Source organism: Carassius gibelio, chromosome A19 (genome assembly GCF_023724105.1).
Source record: "Carassius gibelio isolate Cgi1373 ecotype wild population from Czech Republic chromosome A19, carGib1.2-hapl.c, whole genome shotgun sequence".
Lineage (NCBI taxonomy): Eukaryota > Metazoa > Chordata > Actinopteri > Cypriniformes > Cyprinidae > Carassius > Carassius gibelio.
Window position 1 is genome coordinate 20,835,392 of NC_068389.1, and position 19,939 is coordinate 20,855,330.

Consider the following 19,939-nt stretch of genomic DNA (forward strand, 5'->3'; position numbering starts at 1 on the left):
TAACTCTTTGGAACTGATCTGAAAAAGAGCAGGAACAAAAGCGAGAGAGAAGGAGACAGTGGGAATGGAGGTTCCCTGAAGCATCACATTACCTTCCAGCAGTAATGACAGACCGTTCCACCACATCACAGACCGCAGCGCGACTAGCCAGGGATGCCCTCACTGTCTGCCCACGAAAACTAGACCCCACTGTCTAAGCTTTCTTTTAAAATGCTATCAAAATAGTCTCAGCATTCCATTGGAATAATATGTCTGGAATAGTTTGAGAACCTCCAATGGAAAATGACCCCCGATGCCAGAGTCATCGCAATCAGACGTTACTCCAGTATTGTTAGCACGCCTCTAAATCTGATGCTATTCGGATCTATTCAGCGCATGTGCTGTTGAGTAACTTTAGAAGAACTTGACAGGTCATTTGTCTTGAAATTTAACCAGCAATTTGTCTGACTTGAAGCTTGGGACCTCATATAAATATTTCAAAGAGGTGAGAACAATACATTTGATCTTTCTCAGTGGTATAAATAAAGCACTCAATGTCTAGGAATACTGGAGCATATTTGTCATAGAAAATTATCATGGAAAACCAATACAGTGTTTTCCACCGCATTCTGTTTAAAGCCAGGAGCATCGTCAGTGTGACATGTATGATAGCAATATGCAATTATGTAAAATTACGACAGCAGACGAGCCAATGGAAAGATGTGTCATCCATTGTTCTTTCTTTCTTTCTTCTGCTTGCTTTCCTCTCTTTTATTCTGTCTTAGACGCAATGATGCTTTATATTTTCATGTGTGTGTCTGTGGTTTGCCCTAGCGGGTCGCTGCTGTGACCAAACTACCCTGCGGTTTTCTCCTGCTTTTACAGCCTGAGTAAAAACGTCTTTTCAGTGATGTCTTAACTAAAAATAGCAAACGAAACCTTAATATGTCTTTTGTTCCCGAGCGTTTGTGTGGGAAAGCCTGTTTGCATTGAGAAACTGGTGGCTGAAAATAGTTAAATAAAACTTTTTATAATAAGGAGAAAATAAGCCCGAGATTGGCGATTTGAGAGAAAGGACAGATGAGAGTCTATGACGTTTAAGCACGCCCCACGCTCTTTAGCCAAACAGCCGCTGCTCATTATCTGAAGCAGAGTTTACTAGGTCTTTTATTGGACCCTTCAGACACTATTTGTCATGAGTTGCGAGATTCCACAAGGGGCTGATGTAAGCGACTGGTCCCCCCCATAGCAAAAGCACGTCACACGCACACACTTCTTGGCTCTGGTAAGATCATTAGGATTGCATCAGCCCCCCATCTGCCCAAGCGGGTCAGAGGCAGACAGGACATGATGTAATCGCAAGGCTGACTGCAGTATAGTGATAGCTCTAGAAGAACTTTTTAATGTTATACTGAGGTCGTCTGCGGCAGCGGGTCTCTGCTGATTTTGCTTCAGGACCCAGATTTTATATCGAGTTGTGACTCAACAGCTACAAAAAAAAAAATATAAATACATATATAAAACATTATTAGCCATGTTACATATTGACATATTAAGTGGCACTAATTTGCACCAAAAATGCAAAAGATTCTCCTACATTTATCTTGTTTTCATCCCTTTAAAAATGTACTAAATATGTGTTGTATGTTTATTTTTCATGTTAACAAAATATCATAATGATTATTATAGATTTTTTTAAATTAAAGTTATTCACTCATTTTTGTTTTCCATCACTCTATCATAATATATAAATGTAGATATATCAAATATTGAATTCAGAGTTGAAGTTGTATGGAGTTTCTTTTGCATATGCTAAGTGAAAGTTAATAATATGCTATAAATTTGTGCTCTTTTTATTTATTATTTGCAGATGGCCATCACATATGGGAAATGGAGGCCAAAGTCAACAGAGAATCATCCAAATCTGTAAGTCGCCAATTTTTCACCATTTTGTCTTACACCAAAAAGGGAAGCAAGATGAAATCCTGACAAATATATAAATTAAATAATATAAACATATGCATAAATATATAACCAAAATAGTTTAGAAGTAAGATTTTTTTTGTTGTATTGTTGTGTTTGAGGCAAACGGGTTGTTTTTTGTGTCTAAAGCGGATATAATGTACGAGTTGAGCCCTACTCTCTGTTCTCAGGAGGAAACACAAACACACACACAGGCAAACCTGCTCCTTGTTTTCTCTATGGAAGATTCTTTCTGTGAGAGCTCAGGGACCACAGTTTAGACTCTGGGATTAGACCGTGTTTGTGTGTGAATCACTGCACCTGCTCCCCACGCCACACACACTTGTTAGGTAGCACATGTCTGTCTGTAGAGCTGTTGGAAGAGACCCATTCTAAAGGTCTTAACCATCAGTACTGTCCAGCTAAGAAACAAAGACTTGGTTAAAATACATTTCTGGAATATTATACAATATTTAAATCAAAGACAAAAGCACCAGCTATTTTGCATTTTATTTGTAGATTCTGGTAAAGAGAATGTATAATTGCGTAGTGACTCTTTAATTGCTTCTTGGCAGAACTTTCAAATGCGGTCCCTCTATCAGAAAATAAGCTTGCTAAAACTCCTTCAAATTTATGGCAGAATTGTGTTAGCTTCTGTCTGAGCTCATGTGTTTATGATAAAATGAAGACAGCTCGATGGCTGTCATATTTTTTTTTAGAATGAATTAATGTTTGTTTCTTCCCTGCTTGAGCCAAAATCTCACTGAAAGCTAGCCTTTGTCTGGTGTCTCTTGGTTCATAACTTTATGAGAGCCTCCACGCCTGGTTTCAATGCTCAGAGTGAATGGAGACCATCTGTTTGAATGGAGCATTAATGTGTTAGACATTTTTTTACAAGGACGCCTTTGATTTCTGCCCTTCCCTGCCCTGCTCTGTGTGTATATGTATATTTATTTAATATGAACCATTTTCTCACTCAGTCTAAACCACATGGCTCTTTTAGTTCGGTAAGCTGGATTGTATCAGTGGCCTTTTTTTAAGTTTTGGAGGGATCTGTTTGTCTTTTCACAATCTGCACATTCATCTGCAAATCCAGAAGATAAAGCATGATCTTCTTTAAAGTCACAGTAATTTTTATGTAAACACCAGCGTTTGAAATTTGTTGCTGAATAGTCTTCAAATGAGGACTGTTTAGTTGGTGGATCCAGAAAATGTATAAAGAAAATGAGCCTTAATCATTTTTTTTTTTAAATGTTTTTTTCTTTTGTTTCTGATCTCCTAAATAGCACTGTGTATTCAGTGTGATCAAACATACAGTAAAATGGTAATATGTAATATAGAATTGTAATAATTTATTAGCAGTTTTCTGTTTTATTAAATTTGAAAATTGTATTTATTCCTGTGTTGGCAAAACTGAATTTTCAGCAGCTATTACTCCAGTCTCCAGTGTCAAATGATCCTTCAGAAATCATTCTGACATGCTGATTTGCTGCTATTATTACCAATGTTGAAAACAGTTGTGCTGTCAAGACTTTTGTGAAAAGAGTGATATTTTTTTTCTGGATTATTTAATGAATAGAAAGTAAAAAAAAAAAACAACAACAAAAATGGTATGTATTGTCATGTCTTTACTGTCACTTTTGATCAATTTAATGCATCCTTGATTAATAAAAAAAATAATAATAATAATACATGTGTATTAACTGAACAGGCCTAAAAAAAATTCCATCATGATTTACTATAGAGACAAAAGATAAAAACTTAAAAGATTTAACATAATGATAAAACATGATATTGAGATTTTATTACTATTTTGTAGCAGGAAATGTTGTCTATGTCACAGTTTTGGGGATTTCAGTCTTTCTCAATTGAAGTAGATAAGATCTGTAGGCGTATAACCAAAATAGCTTCTTTTGGGTGTAACCAGGTTGAGACTGCCAAATTACCTAAATCGCCTTAATATTTGCATTGAATATGCTGTTTCACTCAGAAATATGTCATTTTATAAAAGTAAAATGACTTGTGAAAGACAGTTCATTTTGGATTTTTAGGAACATGGGTGTGTTGTTGCTATTTTAACACATTTAAGTATTTTTCCCCTGGGGAAAATCTGAATTTTGTTGGATTTTGCTGTGGGCAAAGGGTCCTGAGCACAGCTGAGAATCAGACTAATGGATGAAATTCTCTCTAACACATTGTGCTTGGTCTGGCATTGCTCTGCGGCTAAGGCGATGTGCTAATATAAATAGTCGGGGAGCTCACCTGCACATGCTTCTAAAACCTGCAAGAAGACTGATGACTTCCTCTCTGGCTACTGTACAGCACCTCCATCAGTCTCCTCTCAGCCACACAGGGTTCATCTCAGGGTGGAGGAAAAGAGGCTGAGGGAGATAGACAGTTTGACACTAGCAGCACCTTTCTCATACTGTAGTTATAATCGCAGATGGCTCAGCGGTCAGAAGTTCAGTGTTGTCTGGAGACAGAGAGTGGAGAAGTCCCCGGATATTCTCTCATTCAGAGTGAGAAGCACAAAAATAAGGCCGTGCATGCAGCTTGGTTTGTCTGAACCTCCTCTGCCCTGAGCTCACAAAGCCACAATTGCTTGTGCTTGTGTGTGGCTGTTGGCTGTTGAGGTTGAATAACGGAGACATTGTTATTAAGGCTTTTGTTATTTTGAAACTCTTTATTCATTAAAATGTCAGATGAACCAATACTTTCAATTTTAAACTCTTATGGACTACTAAAAGTAACTCACCTAGTGGCTCTGTGGTGATAGAAAAACATTGTTCTGTTTGTTTTAGCATCCTGACCAGCCCAGCACATCAACATGTATTTGGACAGAGGAAAACTGGTACCCCGATGAAGGTTTTTCCCCCATTTCAGTCACCTGATGGAGTTTGGGTTTCTTGCAACTGACTTGATTAGCTGGTCGTCAAAAGACACTTATTCTGTCATTTTATCAGTTTGACAGCAGTGATACTTAATGATAACTTGATCTGAATTAAGCTGAATAATGTCACTATATCGTCTAGGTGCTGAACTGAATTTGTGCATAATTGAGAAATGGCACAACATGGACACTGTTATTAAAATGAACTGAGTCAACATTGAACTCACTTGAGCTGAATAACGCACTACTGTCTTCGGTTGAGCTGCTTATCACTGAATTGAACTTGTTTTTTTTATAACTGATGAACTTTTCACAGTTATTGAACTGAACTGAATCAACATTGAACTAAAAATGCCACTATTTTCTTCTGTAGAGCTACTTCGGTTGAGCTGCTTATTGCTGAATTGAACTTGTTCTTCAACTGAACTGAATAAACACTGAACTGACTTGCGCTTAATAATGACACTATCGTTTTGTTAAAGCTGTATAAATAAAGGTGACGTCACTTGACAGCAGCTCAACCGATTCTATTTCACTTCATAATTTGCATTTCAGGTGGCTTTGCTTGTGGAAGTCCCACCATACCGGAGCCAAAGAATATCCAGTCCAGTTCAAGTGAATTTCTATGTGTGCAATGGCAAACGGAAGAGAAGCCAGTACCAGCGTTTCACGTACCTTCCTACAAACGGTAATACATCACCTTCTTTTACTTTAATTCATACACACTCCTTTATTTCCAGTCTGTGACTGAATGAATTCAGAAGACATTCAAATGCCTTTTTAGTGGATGGAATTGTGGCTAGTTTTTTTTTTTTTTTTTGCTGTTGTTAAAATCATTTACATAAAATTTGTTCTTTTCCATACCTGCTCCGGGAGCAGTGGAAGGGCAGTGACAGGGTGGGGTCCAGTATGTGAATGCTATTATTCAAATCCAGACTGGTTGCCAGGTGAAAAAAAAAAAAAAATGACTTGACATCTGAAAAGTCCTAACCACTGCTAATTCCCTCAGGCCCAGTGTGCATAACCAGTGGGTGGTTCAAAGGCTTGAGTCAGACCCAGCTTGTCCCAACCCTGTCTCCTGAAGTGTGGGCACTGCAACTGTAGTACTGTCTTTTTTTAGACTGAACACTATAAATATGATGCAGTGTATCTGTACGACATATTTTATCATTATGTGGGTGGAACAATGAAAACATTTAGCTAAACATTATCTTTTCAGGTCAGTCTTCAGGTTGTGGCCAAGGACCCCTAAAATAATAATAATTGTTGTATTATTAATAATAATTAATTATTGAATCATTAATAATTTAATTATTAATTTGACTGAATACATAATTAATGATTTAAATAATTAATTTTAAATAATAATACAAATTATTTTATTATTATTATTATTATTTTTTTATGTACCTGGAAGTTAAGTGTTAAAAATCTGAATCATCCGTCTTTTGAGGTTGAACATGAGGTGGAGTGACAGATATCTGCCAGCCTCTATAGTCATGTGCTAGAAGCCTCATTTCCCCCTTCTGGGCTTAAAATGGGTGTCTAGACTCTATTTTAAACTTGTCTGGGCGGCAAAGAGAGTTCCCTTTTTTCTGTATTGTTGACAGAATGCAAAATAAAACATTAGGGCTTCTGTGGAGGCATGTTGGTGTGAGGGATGTCTCATCGCTGAAGAAAAATAAACTGCTGCTGACAGTCTGTTGAGAAATGCAGCCAGAAGTTAAGAGGTGAAAAATGTAATGTCATGAGGATGAAGAGTTTGTCAACAACAGATGAATTCTCCCCAGTATCTAAACATCTGTTCACCAGAATCAGATACATCAGGAAACAACATTGAGGTAGTTTTTAGTTGTAGACAAGTAGTCATATCTGCTAAAAGTTACTTTTGTATATAATAGATTATATCATACATAAGACCATAACTAAAGGCATGAACTAAAAGCCACAGAAATATAATTTTTTTACAGTCTCTTTTGCTACTGTGCATGTCAAAAACGGCCAGCCTTACTGCTAGTTTGAACTCAGTACACTGAATATGTATGATCTGGTTTTAATCCAGTCTCAATCCAATTCTTACCCAGTTGCAATTTAGCTCCTTTAAACCTGAGATGACATCTTAAAATGACAACCTGAATCTTCTACTGAGAGAAAAATGTAGCTATGGATTTGAAGCTACTAGTAAAATATTTCATAATGCATGCTTATATGGTAATAGCACTGGGGGCAGATCCAAAAAAAATAGGCCTTTTATTTTTGAAAGCAGCTGGAAGGCTCTTGTGGTGATGATTCATCCTTTTTTTCCCTCTTTCTTTAAATATTTTCAGTTGGGCGGGAGCGCGTAGCCTCAGACACATAGTCTCATTGATGAGAATGTTTGTTTCGCTGTGGGTATCCTAGCCACAAACCCACTCTCTCGTGCTAGCTCGCATAAAGTCACATGAACCCGGAACGTGTGTTTATTCGTTTTTCTCCTTTCCCCCATTTTCTTCATCTGATCTTTCTCTTTCCTTTCTTTTCCCCTTCACCTCCTCAGCTCCAGCCATTAAAACAGAGCCGCACGATGACTACGACCTCCCTCAGGTTTGTGCGCCACTCCATCCTACCGGGTTGGCGCTGCATTCGAAGCCCTACTACAGCCCCCCGGCTTTGACCCCCATGATGCCCTCAGAACTAAGGCCTTGTGTCACAGGCTCATTCACATCGAGCCCTCAGAGACTGGCGGCAAACCCCTCCTCCCTGTCCTGTTCGTCCTCCCCCAGCACCAGCCCCAAACTACAGGATCTTTCCCCACCTCACCTCTCCACTAAGTGCCTATCAGCGGGATCGAGTATAGGCCCCCAGTCTCCAACGGTCCCACACATCTCCACCATCCAGCCCACACCTGGACGTTACCCACCGTCCATCCTCTACCCAACAGGAAGCCCTGCATCCTCTCCAGGGTCCCATCCTTCCACCCCAAACTCCGCACCAGAACTCCCCTTCACTCCCAGCCACAGTCTTACCCAATCACAGGCTACCAGCGAGGCCTCTGCATTAGCAGCTCAGATAACCAAAGGACCGGTGAGGAGTGGGTCCTCCCCCCTCGTACAGGAGGAGGGAGACACCCCCACCATGCTGGCTGTCAACATCAAGCAGGAACCACAGGAACTGGATCAAATTTACCTAGATGATGGTAAGTGACAGCGCAATATTCCAGCGAAATTTAGTGACCGTGTGCATCGTAGTCTGCTGATGTAATGCCCAACAGATGTTTCTAATTGCTTGATCTTTTTGCTTGAGTGCTCCCTCACAAAATTAAGATCCAGCGTAGTGCTAACCTTACCGCCACAACGACAGCGGCACTGTTCCATGATGTTTAATATATCGAGAATGTAGTTACATTAACTGGAAAGTTAATGAATGACTTCATCGGTTTTCCTTCAACTTTTGTGTTAAATTTTGTGGAAGGAACATTCAACAGATGGAAGAATTTTAATATTTAATCTAACGATTAAATCATAAAAGCGTATAGATAATGGTTTTGTAGTTGTAGCCAGATCTTTGACTAAATGGCAAAAAGTCTGATCCACATCGCAGTTTATTCTGGCCCAGAACCACCGACAAAAAGAGAATGTTTGAATGACATAATGCAACCCATTACAGTTTGTCAGTTTTCATTCGGGACAGGATTATCCTCTTCAGACAATTCAAACAAATATAGAGAACATATATGCTACCGTTCAAACGTTTGCGGTTGGCAAGTTGTTTAAATGTTTTTAAAAGAAGTCGCTTACGCTCACCTAAACTGCATGTATTCAATCAAAATTAAGTGAAAACAGTAAAACTGTGGAATATATAATATTTAAAACTAACTTCTTTGCATACTCATTTAGCCTGGCAAACTTTGGCAAATCTAGTGAATATTTTATCATTGTAAACACAACTTCTATCCCCAGGATTACTGATTGAAACCCTGTGCCCTGACTCTGGGACATTAAGTCAGCCAGTCAGATTAGAACTTGCCTAATTGAGAAAGTACTGTCCAGTTTTGCCTGTAATATGCATCAGGCGTTCTCTGGCTGGTTTGTGGGTGTACTGATACTGAGACTAATGGCTCTCTAGTGTATTCGCAGAGGCCCAAACATTATTGGTAATGAAAAGATCTGCTAAAACATCACATGGTGCTTCAAGTCCAACAGGAGGTCCCTTTTCAGCAATGTCATTAAGTTTGCATCATGGGAATATACAAATAGTCTGGACACCATTCAACCTGCAGCTTTTCAACACTTTTGAACATATGATCGGCCATCAGCATTTCTTAAACCTTTGAGCGTCTTCCTTCCTTAAGCCCTAAGAGCACTTTTGAGTACATAAAACCCTTATACTGTATGCTAATTTAGTGAGGGAATTATCTTGAATCATTCTGCTAGTGATCTAAGATCTCTTCTTGGAGTTTAAAGATGTCTGATAGCAGATTACAGAAGGATAGTGCTTTCCTTAATCTCCAGACGAGGCTTAAGTCTTCATTCGTTTGAGAAGTTGAAATATAGTCCATACCACTCAAACTAAGCAGAAACATGGACAAGTAGTTATGCATGGAGTGAGAGCGGGATTTTTTATGGGTTCGCTTGTCAAAATTATTACCTGTCATTTCTCCCCTGGCAAAATATATCGCATTTTACCAAGCGCTAACACAGCTTCCCGTGTCATTATACAGTCGGATTGCATTTCTTCTAGATTGTAGCTGTAATGGACTCTGTCAGGTGTGGCATTCGCTGAGCTTGTCAACCACTCTCATTAATTTGATTTGAAACAGAGGCACTTTTCTACTGGCACAAAACCATCGTCCATCATGCACAGCTGTCGGTCTGTCTAGTATTGAGTTTTTCTGATGCTTTAGCTGTCTTATTATCATTGAAGATGTTCTTACTTCTTTTTATATACTTGAATAAGCTGTCGGGTGTGATGAAGGTACGTTCAACTTCACAACCAACCGCTTAACCAATCCTTCAGTCTTCATTTACTGCTCACTGTTTCCTCTGATATGCTCCTTCTGTTGTTTTCCTTTGCTTCTTGAGGAGGGGTTACAAACCCTTTTACTCATGGAAACTCTTACAAAAGCTGGCTGCGAGCCTGGCTCCTGGCCTTCACCAGCCGTAAGCTTTGAGGGGCCTCACTGCAATAAAGCACACTGACTTGGCCGCTGCCGACACAAGCCTGTGGCTTGAGCTCTGCCAGGAAGAGCGATCCAGCTCGACCCGAGCCAAAGCAGTAGATCCTGCAGTAAAGGAGGGGGTCACTACGGGAAACGCTCCACACCACGTGACCCGAGAGCTGGGTTCCCCATAAGAAACCACAACAAACTTTCCAATTTAGCCTGTGGGGCTGTTAAGAAATGCATGTAGGAGTGGTGAGCAGTTTGAATGTTTTTAGAGCATTGAGCAAGTACAGTGACGACTTGGGAAATATATTTATGCAACGTGGTGAGTTAAGAATAATTGTGTTGTTTGGCCAATAGACTGTTCATTTATGACTATAAATATTGGAAATGTTTTTTTTTTTCAAAACTAAAAAGCACTGTAAACTTTAGTCCTGTTTATGAAATATTAAAGTATTTCTCATGTTTTTCCAAGACATTTTAAGGTTTTTAGCAGTTTTTGCCAATTCAATGAAAGTCAGTGGGGCCCAAAACAATATTGGACCCAATTGACGTTAAATATATGGACCAAAATAAAACTTACTATCCCTTTAAACGATCTCATTTGGTGGGTGCTTACATAAGTGTTTGAGGAGACAAGATTGGCTAGACTTTGGTAGACACCCCCAAGTCGATGACTAACAGTATTGTAATTTTGTTAATATTGTAGCAAAGGCCAAAAACATCTTGTGGTCTGGTACTTGGTCAAGCTAACATAGTTTTTGAGGAAGATATGCCCTTGTGAGTTAATTATGTTGCTGGTCATTGCGTAGATGAAAAATCCCAGTGTGATTGTGATCCTGACCCGGGGTCTGTTTTTCTTGTCTTCTGCTGATTAAAACAGTTAGGACTTCTGGGAGTTTTGGCGCTTGCGGACCCCTTAATGAGGCTAACAGCATTGGTGGGATAATTGTTTGGTAGTTCCTTGTTCTCCCATTGTTTCCTGAAGGTAGAGCATGGGCCAGGTCTCCGGGCTCTATCACACGGATCCAGCTGCCGCTTATCCTGGTCCAGCAGGAAGCAGGTTCTTGGATTACCTCACATCCACATATTCACTTCCCAGTCGGAGTCATAACAGCAATTCCAGAGATACGAGATCTTTATATCAAAGTTCATGAGGTGCATTTGTCAAAATAAATAGTATATATATGTAAACATATATATTAATTTAGTCTGAAAAATATGAATTCTGAACTTTTCTGAACATCCAGTCCACTCCTGATGGCTCATGCCATGCTATCTTAAGCGGGTCTGAATATAATTGTTTGGTTTTAAATGTTTAGACATGAACTTAGCACATGCTTCTATACAAAGTTATTTAGTTTGCTTTCAAGTTGATTCTGTATACATTTAACCAGTTTTAGTGTTATTTCAACATTATTTACATACTTTTTTTTATATGTATAAGCTTTTTTCTTGCTTTAATACAAAATATACTTTTAGTTATATTTTTAATAATTCTGTTATGTGCTATTATCTTTTGTGTTTATATATATATATATATATATATATATATATATATATACACACACACACACACACACACACACACACACACACACACAAAAGATAATATATATATTATTATTTAGGACTCATTTATTTTATTTCAGTTAAGATTTTAGTTAAGTTTTGGTTTTCCTTTTTTTATGTCCAGTTACTAATTTTAGTACTTTAAAGTACACTTATTTCAACATTTCTAATTTTCATTTAGTTTTAAGCTTTTCGTCTAATATTTAGATTTATTCTATTTCAACTTTATTTCGTAAAAAAAAAAAAAAAAAATGCCTTCCCTGGGAATAGAACCTGCACGATCTTGGCTTTGCTAGCACCATCCTCGATTGTTGGAGATGCTGTTTTTAAAAATAGTCTACTGTTTGTACCGTGCTTAATGGTCTAGCATTTTTAATGTGTTATTGAATTGAAAATGGCATCTAACATCCACATATTTCTTTCCAAGCAGAGGACTAATAAAACCTAACTGGCTAATGCACTGATTCATGAACACTCTATAAACTCTGCCCATGCATCATCTTTACTCTGAATCATTTATCACGTGCTGAAATACCTCTTGAGTCATGCTTAGCTTATAAGGTTATAAAGGGTAAGTCTCAACTATTTTTGCCACCTCAAACAGCACCAGGCTGAAGTCAAAAATGTGTATTAGTTCGATATGAATCCTGAAGCAGTGTCTCATATTTCAGCTTTATTATTGTGTATCCACTATCCAGTCACTTATCACTTGTTGAAGTCCTTTCATTAGAATCCTCATTCGAAATGTGGCAGCAAATTGAGATGTATCCTATGGCAACTGCCAACAGTTTTCTTTTCAAGCCAACAGTCTACAAAAGCAGCATTGCAGTACATGAGTCACTAGCTGCTATGCTTAGCCAAAACCCCAAACCAAAATTGTTGGCCAACAGAGACTTGAAAACAATCAAAGTTTCCTTGGTCTTTTCAAAATGTTAGTGCATGTGTCAACACCTACCGAAGCCGTCTTTATTTACCATGAGCACTCTGAACAAAATAAAACCTCTTCAAATGTAAGTTGTCATCTTGGCTCAAAATAACCGAGTCCCTACTAGAGTCTCTCCACTCAACAGAAATGTCTTGATTGCTTTTGGATATGTTCACATTTGTTTTTGTATGCTTTCTTTGTGGTGTGCTCTCTGAAGCTTGGGTTCACAAGAAATTTGTGTTTCCTGTTATTCACGCCAAGGAGGAACACAGTTCAAATATATTTGGATGATCAGGTCAGTGTAAGGTGAAACCTCAAAGGAGCTGTGAACATAGTAAGAGTTATAGTAGAGTTGCTCTCAATCTGGTGTGATCTGAACATGTGGTGAATGTCGAAAGTGTTAGTAGATGCTTCGTCGTCACAGCAAGGGTGGTTTGGACCATGACACAATAGGTCATGGTTAACTAGCTCTCACATAGTTGTACTACCAGTAATATTACCACAGAAGGACCTGTTATCTTTTAGAAGATCCACTGATTTACTTCTATTCTAAGTTCTGATCGACTGATAGTGTCCCACCATTTGTATCACTCCGCTTGTCTGTGTTTGTTCCACACAGACTGTCAGTCTGCATTAGTTAGGGATTCACTCATTCAGATTCACTCATTCAGACAGAAAGAATCAATGAATCATTTGTTCAGCTGAATCATCCAAAACACTGATTCATTTGATTCATTTAGAAATGAACTAATGACTGCCTTATTCACCTGATACATTCCATTCAAAGGTTCAGTGTCAGTTCTATGTAATTAATACTTTTATTTAGCATGGATGCATTTAGTTGATAAAGTGATGATGCAGTTTTTGGTGTGTTTAAAATTATATTGTGCATTATATTAAAGTTTTATTTTGTTTGTAGTGTTTTGAGTTTTACATTTTGTTTTCTTAGAACTTTTTCCACAACAAAGTGTCCGACCCCGCAGTTCATTCAGTAGTCTTTTAGACTCGAAAAGATGCTTTCGCCAACGTCCAGCTCACCATATATCATGTGAATAAAATTTTATTGCGTGTGTGCAGTCGTGCAGGTATTTCTTCCCAACCTCCTCTGTTTTGACAGATGGGAACCTAGTGATTCAAGAGACCTGCGTTTTAATGTCCAAACTCCCATGGCAGTTGTCAGTGCTCACCAAATTTTTCAAGAAGATGTATTGGCGTAATTTACTCCCAACTGTCAAAGGTTCCTAATTGTTTCAGCATGGAGTGGTGTTTGTGTGGCACATCCATGAGTGATTTTCTCCCCATAAATCAGCCAGTCTTATTGATTCATTTCCTGTTCACGTATTAGTGCTACTCAGTCAGAACACCATTGGCAGTAGTAGCGTATCATAAGGGATTGTGCTCAAGTGAATGTGAAATCTTAATGGATTTTTATATTTATAAGGCTGTGAAAAATATTCCTCCAGCTTCAATTTCAGCATATCAGTGGTTAGAGTTCTGGTATTTTGCATATGGGGTTAATTTAATTGCAGTTTTTGATGTTTTGTCAGCTGACTGTTCCCAATTTTTCTTAGGTATGTTGTTGATGGTGTAAGGTGTTTCCGAGTAATAGTTCTTGTAGTTTTTGGAGAATGATCCTGTATCAGTTTGAAGAAAAAGTGAAATCAGGAGCCTGGGAAGAGGCCGTGTCAGGCAGAGGTCAGGTAGGCTGGGTGCGCTGCGTCTCATGAGGAGATGAAAGACAGATTTGGATTCATTGTTTAGAGGGCACGTCAGCATTCCTGGCGACTTCTCAGTCCCTTAGGCAGTTTTGCAGTGGGAGCATGAAGGCCATGGTTCATTTGCAGGGAATTCCTCAGCAGGCTTCCTGGTGTTGGCCGGGAGCAACACTTGAGGGGAGGAAATCCACCGCCTTCAGCCCACACGTGTCTGCTTAAACTCCCTCTCTCTCTCTCTTTGTGTCTCAAACTTTAGATTGTAAGGATTTTAAGGCTTGCATGATTTTTAGAGGTCGTAAAAGGACTTGCGTCTCTTCATTTGTACAAACTAGTGGTCAAACTGAAATGGGTTTTCCAATATCTTTTGAATTTCATCAGTGAATCTTAAAAAAAAAAAAAAAAGTATCACAGTTTCAGCCGTTTTCAACATTGCTAATAAGAAGAAATATTTCTTGAGAATCCGATTTCTGAAGGATCATTCGACACTGAAGCCTGGAGTAATGGCTGCTGAAAAATCAGCTTTGCCATCACATAAATAAATGACATATTAAAACAGAAAACAATAATTTAACATTTTAATAATGTTACACAGTATTTTTACTGTATCTTTAATCAAATAAATCATAATCAATTAAGCATAAGATAAATTTTTTTTAAGACATCTTAGACCACAACATTTTTAATGACAGTGAATCTTCTATTCAAAATTTAAATATAGAGAAAGGTAATGCTGATATGTTATTAATAATTCAATTTAAGAATGGAAAATGAAGTGTAAATTAATGTTAATAAAAATAAATTAAAAACACTTATTTTACACATAACACAGAAATTAGGCCTAAAAATAAAAAGTATGTGTTCACCGTTAGATTTTGTAACTGACAAAAGACTTTCAGTGCTAAAAACCGCAAAATTACCTTAAATATGCCAATTCTTTGGCTCTTCACCAGTGATGGGAATAACGGCGTTATAAATAACGGCGTTACTAACGGCATTACTTTTTCCAGTAACGAGTAATCTAATTGATTACTCTTCTCATCTTAATAACGCCGTTACCGTTACTGCCAAAAAATGCAGACCAACTAGATCTCTGAGCGAGAGGCAAATACTTGTTTTTACTGTTCTTGCTTGGTTAGTGGGCAGAGCACGAGACAAGCGCATAAATGCTGACGATTGGCTGAGGTAGAGTAAAATTTCATTGTAAGCCAATCAGAGGTAGAGTTGGGCGGGTTTTCGAAAGCACGCATAGTAGTGATGGGAATTCGGCTCTTTTGACTCAGCTCACTGAAAAGAGCCGGCTCTTTGGCTCACAAACGGCTCTTTAAATGACTTTGACTATAATATTTCAATTTTTATTACATAATTATTTAATTTCTATAGGCTAAATTTGAAAAAATAGAGTTGGCTCTTCAGATATGCGAGCCAGCTCCCGAAGTTCAACTAAAAAAGCCGGCTCTTAGAGTCGGCTCATTCGCGAATCGCGAACGACTCATCAAAAGCTCATTCGCGAACGAGTCGATCCATCATCACTAACGCTCATTCGCGAACGACCCATCATCGGACAGGACAGGACACACAACGAACAACACAAGCCAGTCAGTCAACGAGAGACAGGTATGGCGACGAGCCCAAATAATCCAAAAGTAGCCTTCTCTAAATAGAAGTATATACATTACTTTTTCCTTCAAGAAATTAAAGAAACAATAAAAGGAAATATCAAAAGTTCCCAAAAATCTATCGTGTTATTTGCATTGATCCACTATATAAACATAATATCTACATACTTGCCATTTGATTGGAGGCTAGTCTCACTTTGTCCCACAGCAACTTTTTTTTTTAGATGTGTGTACAATGTTTCATGTTTCTGTTAATAATGTATTGTATTAAGTGTCCATTTCATTATAATATTCAGATTTATCATAAATAATTGAACATGCACATGTATTTTAAGTACCTTTAAAGAGGGGTAGAGGTGGGGTCACGTTTGAGCATTTAAAATTTAATTTTACTTGAAAGTAACGCAATAGTTACTTTCTTAAGTAACTAGTTACTTTAAAAATTTGTAACTGAGTTACTAATTTAGTTACTTTTTGGAAGAAGTAACTAGTAACTGTAACTAATTACTTTTTAAAAGTAACTTGCCCAACACTGCTCTTCACTGATATAAAAGATGCAGAACTTGTTATTTATGTAAAGATTACCATTAAATCTGTGGCCAAGGAAACTATGACTTGAAAACTTTTGATGCCTTTAGAAAGATGCTGAATCCTTGAGGATGATATCCCTCACCACAAATGAGAAAAACACACACAGCTTGTCTAATAGTTATCAAATGCTTCCTGCTGGTGCTTACGTCCATGCTAAAGAATTCAAAGGCCAGCTAAAGCGGTCTGTGCCGATCGTAAGGGAAGAGGAATGTGCTGTTTTGAAACAGATAGAGCAAAAGATATGGTTGCCTATCTGCGTCCCTCAGAGGTTTGAGAGCCGTTAGCAAAGAAACGTGAACGCGAATCACTCTTCTCAGAGCTAAGAGGCTCAAATGTTTTGCAACAAACCACCAAAGGCATAAAAACTGAAATACAGACATTTAGGGAAGGATAATGTGCTGTGTCTTGGTCATACAATGCTCCCTATGGGCCTGAGAGTAAGATAATACATCTGCCGCTAATATGCTAACATGCTAACTTTAAGAGGCAGCCTCATCCGGTTTCCCCTGCTATCACACAGCAAGTGAGTGCCAGGCTGTTTGTATAGCCTGAAGCCATGCTAAGTCACTTCCCATGCTCAGGCCAAACAACACAGCTGACAGAAGGAGCCAGGGTCCTAGTGTGTGGGAAAAAGCAATGACAGATAGAGGGCAGGAAGATAACAGACAGCTGGAGTTGCAGGGATCTCCATAAGAGGGCATGAGATCTTCTGATCTTTCTTCTTCTCAGTCTCATGGAAGACACTCAGAGGATTTGATTTACTTTTATTCATGTTAGTTATATTTACTATTGTTTTTAGGGGTGCCATATATGTAGAAATTATAATAGGAGTAATTAAAACATTTAAATCCCTTTGCCTAGAAAAGTAAGAATAGTTTCATACTGACAAATTCATACTCAGCAAGGATGCATGAATATGTTTTAAAAGTGACAGTAAAGACATTTATAATGTTACAAAAAGATTTCTATTTTGATTAAATGGTGTTCTTTTGAACTTTCTATTCATGAAAGAAACGTAATGAAAAAAAAATTGATCATGTAAATGTATGAGATAATAATAAGAAATGTTTCTTGAGTACCAAACCAGCATATTATAATGATTTCTGAAGGATCATGTGACACTGAATACTGGAATATTGGCTGCTGAAGATTTAGGTTTGCCATCACCGTAATCAATTGTATTTTAAAATATATTAAAATGGAAATAATTTCACAATATTACTGTTTTAACTGTATTTTTGATCAAATAAATGCAGCCTTGGTGATAATAAAATGTATAAGAGATGGAATTGACGTGAATTCAATAGGTGCTATTGATCACATAAATATCACATAAATATTCACATAAATCATCCACATATAATAGATGCCTCATGACATATAGTATGCTGCTATCAGGGCATAAAAACTGTTTAAACACATTGTAAAACTGCATTTAGCAATATTTTCCTGTGATTTGTATTGCAGATGAATTGTTTGTTTTGGGTGTAGCCTACAAGTAACATGATTTCCGCTTGTTTTCACAGTTAACGAAATCATCAGGAACGATCTCTCCAGCATCTCGGTGCACAGCCACGCATAGCAGCTGAAGGTCCCTCTGAGAAGACCATGACAATCATCAACTCTTCTGCCTACCAAATTTCTGACTGAAGATCCGAATCAGCAAGGCCTGACTGTGATAACACCAGTTCAACAAACAAAACTTATGCACTCAGATCTCCAGTTCATATGAGGCCGTCAGAACACACCAAACCTTACTTGTTTTATTTCCACAGGGGGGACTGAAAACCAGCCTAAAAGCACAGTAAAACACAAGTGCACTTCATTTCAGAATTTATCAGTACATCTTGGCGAGATGGAGCGTGTGCTGTTATGGACCAAGTTGTCTCCCTCTTGCTTTCCTATTTACTCTCTTGTACTCGATGTAGCTTTTTAAATTATTACCGTAAGTGCAGTTTGACGTCTTTCTCCATACACAACCATGTATATTTCTAAAAAGAACATTTGCATATCAGAACATTCAAGTCTGGTCACAAATCAGTAACTTTGCAGGCAAAAACCAGACGTGCATATGACGCATGCACAATTCTAAATAATAACCTAAACCTTTTTTTTTTCTTTTTTTCTTTTTTTTTTTTTGCTTTGGATGCATGCATATGTGAATGCATGTCTGAATGCTCACTTTTGTCTATTAGTGTTTTTTGTTACATTTCATCATCCAATAGCACAAATACGTGCGGTTAAATGAAGTACCTGTTCCTCATGAAGAAGAAAACATTGATGACTGATTGCCATTGCGGAGATGTTTGTTCGAACATCATTTTGAAGCCTTGACCTGTTTGTAAGCCCGAACAGCCTTATTGATTTGCCTTAAGCTTATGCCAAACTGTTATTTTGTTCATCATTTGACAGCAGATGTCTGTGCTTATGTCTGAATAGCCATTCCAATGTTTATAACTTTTGTAATATCAGGTATAATATGTACTTGTTAACTGGAATTTTTATGAATAGAATAGAATGGAATAGAATAGAATTATTTATTTGGAGTGAGCTGGAATTAATCAAACACAAGCCATAAGGGAAGTATAGCAATTCTGTTCCCTTCACATTTAGTAGCAACTTTGTGACCAGAGAATTTAACTGGACTGGCATTTGTCAAGCATCCAATATTATTCTAGCAATTTTTCAAGGCAAGATAATGGTTTCAGATTAGGCTACGCTCTCGGACTGCCTCTGAACAGCTGCATATATGTTTCACTATAACTGCCTCTATGACCTGATGGTTTACTGCACTGTGCCTTAAAGTGTTTATCAAGCAGGAATACTTTTTATATGTATTTGTCCTCTCTAATTATAAACGTAATGCATGTTTCTCAGCATATATTGAGATTTCTGTACAGGGGTTTTTACTGCCTGTACATTGTATCCTGTCTGTAGGTTGTTAGATAATGTATGCACTTTAATTTGTATTTTTCTGTACTGGGATCTCAGAAATACAACATTGTTTTTTGTTGTTGTTTGTTCTTGACAATCAGACCTAACATGATATATATCAGTGACAACAACAGATTGTTCTACTTGCAAGTATATGAATTCAATTTACCCATGCTAGTCACATTTCTATGGTGCATTTACATTTCAGTACCAAAATATGCACAATAAATTCATGCTTTGTTGGCTCTTTTAGAGGTGTGTTGTTGAGTGGTGTAAAAATATGCATACATATTTTTTTTTTTTTTTTTTTTTTTTTTACTAAAGCTGTTTGGTAACAACTGAGCAAAATAAAAACCACATACATTAGGACATAAGCCAACTATATAATGAAAGATTTTAACTGAAGAGTGCCCATAAGATTTTCAAATGTTAAGTTGGTCAATGTGTAACATGTTTTTAAATGTATACAATTTTTTTTTAACCCAAAATTGTGTTTTGCTATTTAAACTAAGGCGCTGCTGAATGCTTGAATCTGTCTGGTTTACAAATGTTCAGTTTTTATGGAAATGCACAGCTAAAGTAGTTCAAGGCAGGTATTGACTGCATTACCATGTT

At 37.6% G+C, this 19,939-nt stretch overlaps 1 protein-coding gene across 1 annotated transcript in view; it reads left to right on the forward strand.

Annotated features, from left to right (window-relative positions):
* Positions 1-19,785, forward strand: part of LOC127935555 (nuclear factor of activated T-cells, cytoplasmic 1) — a 39,770-nt gene extending 19,985 nt beyond the window's left edge. The window contains exons 7-10 of the mRNA XM_052533540.1: positions 1,850-1,905; positions 5,387-5,519; positions 7,368-8,006; positions 17,917-19,785. Of these exons, the coding sequence (XP_052389500.1) occupies positions 1,850-1,905; positions 5,387-5,519; positions 7,368-8,006; positions 17,917-17,972 (884 nt within the window). The 3' untranslated portion in view covers positions 17,973-19,785. The remainder of the gene's footprint in view (positions 1-1,849; positions 1,906-5,386; positions 5,520-7,367; positions 8,007-17,916) is intronic.
* The last annotated feature ends 154 nt before the right edge of the window (positions 19,786-19,939 follow it).